This window comes from Moschus berezovskii, chromosome 16 (assembly GCF_049115385.1).
Source record: "Moschus berezovskii isolate FMDL1 chromosome 16, NW_MosBer_1.0, whole genome shotgun sequence".
In the NCBI taxonomy this organism is placed as follows: Eukaryota; Metazoa; Chordata; class Mammalia; order Artiodactyla; family Moschidae; genus Moschus; species Moschus berezovskii.
The window spans coordinates 84,343,354-84,349,971 of NC_142475.1; the positions used below are offsets into that span (position 1 = coordinate 84,343,354).

Below are 6,618 nucleotides of genomic sequence, written 5' to 3' on the forward strand. Positions count from 1 at the left end.
ACTGTGCCCTCACTCTTTTCCCTGACAATGGCAATGACTGGTTAAGTAACACTCTCAGTAGATAGAAAGGAGCCCAAGATGCAGTTAATAGGATTGAACATCCCAGAGCAAAGAGAAGGATAAAAAGGTGGAAAATGGATTTGGAAGAACAAATGAAGTAATCAACATATAACAAAAATATCAGTATCAGTGAACATTTGTGCTTTAATATGTATATATATGAATATATACGGTACTCATAAAATGTGTGCACCTTTTTATGTATATATGGTATACATAAATTTATGCTTTGTTTAGGTTCCACATAATTCAAGACAAAATGAGAATGAAAATTTTGCTGATTAATTTTCAGCAGGGAATTGTAATCTCAAAGGAAAGAAAAAAAATAAAAGACTCTGTTACTAAATAATACCCAATTGTCAACATACTTTACTTAACTGACTTGTTAGTTATTTTCCAAGGTTATGAAATCCTGAGGGGTTGCAGGGCTTTATAATGCTGGGGATCCAGAAACTGACATAAAATATTCTGAAACTGATAGATTGGAATCCTGTTCAATTCAAATGTAGATGGTGTTGCTGAGAACCTCAGGTAAGTTGTCTAATTTGTATGTTAGAGGAAATTTTTATTTGATCCTCACAACCAGTCCAATGGTCATTAAAATACTCAGATAGAATAAGTGCTAATGAAAGGAACTCTTCTGAAATATATTCGCTAATTTCTCATTACAGTTTCGGAAATTATAGAGGATCACAAGGGAAAATAACATTTTCATTATTAAAAACAACAAAAAAGAGCAATTAATACACACTATTGATACTATGTATAAAATAAAAAACCTACTGTTAAGCTAGGGAACTCGACTCAATGCTCTGTGGTGAACTAAATGGGAAGAAAATAAAAAAAAAAGAGATATATGTATTCATATGGCTGATTCCCTTTGCTGTACAGTAGAACGCAATACAATATTGTAAACAAATATACTCTGATAAAAATTATGTTTTTAAAGTATTACAAAGTCAAAGGAGAAAAAAAATAAACGCCCAAACTAATAAGCAAACATCTAACAGGAACCACTTACAAAAGAAACAGCTTTATTAGTATCTCAAAAACAATTTAGGCAAAACCATGAAATAGCACATATAATTAGAATTTTTTTAAACTTCAAAAGACATAAAAACTGTTAAATTTCTTTCAGTTTGATATTCTTTAAATCAACATAAAGGCATATGTTATTTTTGAGATAAATTCCAAACAAAGTAAACGTCTCTAAATATAAGAGAGTGATTACATTAACGTTGGAAAAAGCTGTATTATTAAGTTTAGAGCACAAAATTGTATCCTTATTTAGGAAGAATAATACCTTAGCCAGTTGGCAACCACCAGTGTCCTGGGAAAGTTAATTGATAGCCCCGAATCTCTTTTCCCATCTTTCATGGGAGCTACAATCCATGTTTGACACTTGTTTGACAATTAAGTAAAATTCCCAGAAAGGTGTTTTGCAAAGAGTGATTTCTCAAAATATCGTAAGTAGTATCATTACTTTTGGGGCTTCCCAGGTGGCACAGTTTTAAAAAAACTGCCTGCCAATGCATGAGACACAGGAGACGCAAGAGACAGGAGTTCAATCCCTGGGTCAGGAAGATCCCCTGTAGTTGGAAATGGCAACCCACTCTACTATTCTTGCCTGTAAAATTCCATGGACAGAGGAGCCTGGCAGGCTATAGTACATGGAGTCACAAAGAGTAGGACACAACTGAGTGACTGAGCACACACACATCCATTTCAAGAGAAAACTTATAGTTCTACCTGCAGAGAATCCTGAAGAGAGTGAGATGTTCATGTTATCATATACAATATTGAGTTTCATGATCATATCCTAAGACATATTTTTAGCCAAATTGTTCCTACAAAAGGAAAAAACTCTTTAATAGTAAAAACTTAGAAAACAATAAAAATCTAAAATAATGCATTAATTTCTAGTACTATATTATTTATGCAGTATGTATGAATTATATTCAAAATTGGCCCTTTAGATTATTGTTGTTCACTAATTTTTACCATAGAACACGTATACAGATCTGATCCTATACGTACTTTTTTCCCAAAAATTTTGCATATATTCTCCTTTTTACTTATAATCTTGTGTTTTCTTCTACCTGTAGGTAGCATTAAGAGATACAAATTTGTAATGGCTATAGGTTGTCCTGGGCTTCCCTGGTGGCCCAGTGGTAAAGACTCTTCCTGCAATACTGGACATCTGGTTTCCATCCCTTGGTCAGGAAGTCCCCTGGAGGAGGTCATAGCCATCCAATCCAGTACTCCTACCTAGAGAATCCCATGGACAGAGGTGCCTGTTAGGCTGCAGTCCACAGCGTTGCACAGAGTCAGACATGACCAAAGAAACTAAGTAGCATCGGCATAGGTTGTCCCAACATAAGAAAGCACTAAAAGAAAAATACTAAATTACGTATATATATATATATATATATATATATATATATATTTAAAATAGCTACATTCAGTGTTTCAGACACAAACAGGTAACAGTTTAAGCTATGAAGACCACATGTAGCACAAAAGCAGGCTGTCATTGCAGAAAGGACTAGATAACAATGGAGTGAAAATGTGAGTCCATACTTCCTTTAGGTGATCAGTCATTCTTAAGAGGGAGAAATAATTAACCAGCTACAGAAATTTGGATCTGAATATTTTAAAAGTCATTCAACAAGGAAACCATCAGACTTAGATGTCTATTATACCTTGGCAGCCCATGTGAGCAAATCAAAACCAAAGGCAGACTTAATTCACTTGAAACTAAGAAAATGAAACTTAAGAACAACTCAACACAGCCAATTGTTAGTAGGTTTTCCTAATAAGGCAGCCTCTTGAGTTATGACCAATCAGGTAATTTCCTTGCTTTGCTTCCACATCATCTCTACAAAAATCTCTCCCATTGTCACTGTCTATAAACAACCCTTGATTACATTTGGTTTAGAGCTGCCTGATTCAAATTGATGTTTTCTCAAAAAACACTAAAAAATTATATTGTGCCTATGTCATCTTTTAGCAATATACAGCTGTAAAGTCTGAGCGATTTTGTTGCAAAATGATAGCTTTTTCTAAAATGTGCACTTACATTACTAGATCCTAGGCTTCAAGGTTTGGCAATAATTCAATGTCCTTTATTTATCATATTTTCTATGTATTCAGCACAGGGATTTAAGCTGAACACATTTTCTCTCCTCTTGGGTGAGATTCCTCTAGCCATGGGGAAGAGCAATCACACAGTGACCGAATTCATCCTGGTGGGCTTCACAACAGATCCTTTGGTGCAGCTGGTCCTGTTTGTGGTGTTCCTTGGTGTCTACTCTATGACTGTGTTAGGAAATACCACCCTCATAGTGCTGATCAATAACGATTCTCGACTTCACACACCCATGTATTTTTTCATTGGGAATCTGTCTTTCCTGGATCTCTGGTACTCCTCTGTGTACACCCCAAAGATCCTAGTGACATGCATCTCTGAAGACAAAAGCATCTCCTTTGCTGGCTGTGTAGCCCAGTTCTTCTTCTCTGCGGGGCTGGCCTACAGTGAGTGCTACCTCCTGGCTGCCATGGCTTATGACCGCTATATGGCCATCTCAAAGCCACTGCTTTACTCTCAGGTCATGCCCAGCAGGCTGTGTTCATTTTTCATAGCAGCCTCATACCTTGGTGGCTTTATTAACGCTTTCATTGTTACCAAAAGAACTTTTGCTTTGAACTTCTGTAGTAACAATGTCATTGATGATTTTTTCTGTGATATCCCACCTCTTGTGAAGTTGGCTTGTGGAAGAAAAGACACCTACCAGGCTGTGCTGTTCTTTGTCCTCACCTCCAACGTCATCACCCTCACTGTGCTCATCCTGGCCTCCTACCTCTTCATCATCACCACCATCCTGAAGATCCGCTCTACCCAGGGCCGCCTAAAAGCCTTCTCCACCTGCTCCTCGCACCTCATCTCCGTCACCCTGTTCTACGGGTCTATTCTCTACATTTACTCTCGTCCACAATCAAGCTATTCACTGGATAGGGATAAAATAGTTTCTACGTTTTATACCATAGTGTTCCCAATGTTGAACCCCATGATCTACAGTCTGAGGAATAAGGATGTGAAAGAGGCTCTGAATAAACTCCTCAAATAAATCAAGAGTCTCTCCTTCTAAGGAGATGTGGAGATAGTTTTTGATAAGTTTACTCTATTTCAAGAAAAGCTGCCATCATGCTGTGTCTATTACAACTAAAAATTTGTACAAAGCAAACTAAAGAATTTGCATTCTTGCTACCTGACAATTCAAGAGGCCTAAAATAAGAAAATTAGGGGAATCTAGGAGATAAAGACTTGAATTAAATTTCATGTTACTCTAGAATAAAAGCAAATAATTTAAAACAAAAAAACACTTCTTCTACAGTCATAAAGAGACAGAACTCTCCACTCCTTTAGCATGTGAATTTTTTGGCTGACTGATATTCATTGAAAAGTATCTGTATGGTTTTCCCTAGAAATAGAAACAAAAAATGCTAAATTAGTTTTTAATATTTTTCTACAAATATTAACTAGTTGAAATTATCACTCTCCATTCCCATAACAGAATTTCTTAAGCATTTTTATGTGCTTTTCCCCAGAATCACTAAAACAAAGGCCCAGAGTTATCCATAAAATAGTACAACCAGGCTCAGCAAGCATATTCTTTCAATGTTTGTCTCACATTTATTACTCAGTGGAGAAAAGTTCAGCTGAATTCTCATATATATGACTTTTGTAAATCACTATATATCTCCCTGGGCTTATCTTTCATTTTATTGTAGTGAATATACATAGACTCTTATTTCCAACTGTGACACTTTGAGCATCAAAATGCAGTTACTATAATAAATAATAATGGTAATTATAGTGAGAAGAAACAGCTTGAGAAGGAAACATCTATGAATACACATTATTCTGAAGTGAAAACTTTATTTAAAGAATATATAAAGGTAGTGATCAAACAAGAAAGCAGAAATGATGAGATGAAAATAATTTTGATTTTTTAAAGTGAGATCAATATTAATGTAATCTATGTCAATAAAGCATGTATTCACATCCTTCTTTCGAAAGCTAAATGCAGTAAAAAATAAAAAAAATGCAAGAAAGCAAAATGTAAGTGATCACCAAAATGTAGCAGCTTCACTCAGAGAATAAAAAGCTAATCACAGGCAGTGATATGTATTAACCTGGAAATGTAATCCAACGTATATAATCACTACTAGTTATAACACAAAGTAAATCAACAGAGACTGGGTCCAACAGTATAATTTCAAGAAGCTGGTTCTAGAAAATGCTCTAAAACCAAAAACTATTTATGCCAACTTAGACTTATTTTTTAAGTGATATCTATTACCCACTAATAATTTTTAATTGTAAAAAATATTTTTAAGTAGTGTTAACAGATCAAATTTGTGTATTAGAGTGGCAAAAATTTAGTCAATAGAAGTTAAAGTGACACTAGAAAATATATCATCCCACAGGGAAATATCAGTTACAAAATTTAAGCAGTTGCATTAAACTTATTCTTAAAACATCTTAGTATCATACATTCTTATATTTCACTGCGAGAAAAGATCTGGACAGGAACTCCTATTATAATCCCTTCAGAAGAAGCAACCAAGGCCAATTCTCCAAATAGTTATCAATGTATATTAAGATGCTGTTACCTTCACTGGGCTAAGTGTATAGTAATATTTTGTGTATGGAAAAGTGAACTCAACTCAGCTGTAACTCAAGTCTAAATAATATTATCAAGTCATTATAAGAAGGTAAAGTATGGCTAATAATGATCTTAGAAAGACATAAAAATATGTAGAAACATGATAAAACTTTAAAGAAATACATGGCACTGGTGTTTAAAAAATGTTTTAGAATAGGTTAAAATGTAAGTTTGGCAGCAAGACTTTCTACTCATTTTTGGAAATATTCCATCTGCACCCTATGATTGTGAAGCATTCAGAAGTATCTTCAACATTAATTTGAAATTATAGCATACATTTCTAAGGAAATTTTATTTCATAAATCACAAATGAATTTTGAAGTCTTAAAGCAGTTTCTCAAATATGTCTTTTAGTTTCATGAGTTTTAATAAAAATTTTCATAAATACAATTGTGTGTGAATGTTCTCCTCTATGCAAAAATATCTTGGATTTATGTGTTTTTTTAAAATTTCTATTTATTTTTCTTTTCTAATTAAAAAAAATAATTTGTACTTACATTAAAAACAAACTCAAGTCCTTTGAGAACATAGGATGAAGACTAACCACTTCTAGACTTCTAGATAGCAGTACTGGTGATAACTGTAAAATCATGCTCTATGAGTTCTGAATTCATATTGTCTCATATCTAGTTAAAAAAGAAAGAAAAAGGAAGTGAATGACAGAATCTAAAATTTGCGAAATCATTTACTTCTGTAATTACAGAGCAAACCTCTGTCTCCAATCTTGCATGAGACTGGCCCATTCAATCTTTCTCAGCATCTCTACTGAATGAGAGTTACCTTGTAAGTTGTCCAGATTTTATTGTTAGATCTGAGTCTTCAATCATCT

General features: G+C 34.1%; 1 protein-coding gene across 1 annotated transcript; it reads left to right on the top strand.

The window, feature by feature from the left end:
• Nucleotides 1-3,269: 3,269 nt before the first annotated feature.
• On the top strand, nt 3,270-4,187 carry LOC129560342 (olfactory receptor 9G19-like). Its single transcript, XM_055432430.2, has one exon. The coding sequence runs from the start codon at nt 3,270-3,272 to the stop codon at nt 4,185-4,187; it is 918 nt and encodes a 305-aa protein (XP_055288405.2).
• The last annotated feature ends 2,431 nt before the right edge of the window (nt 4,188-6,618 follow it).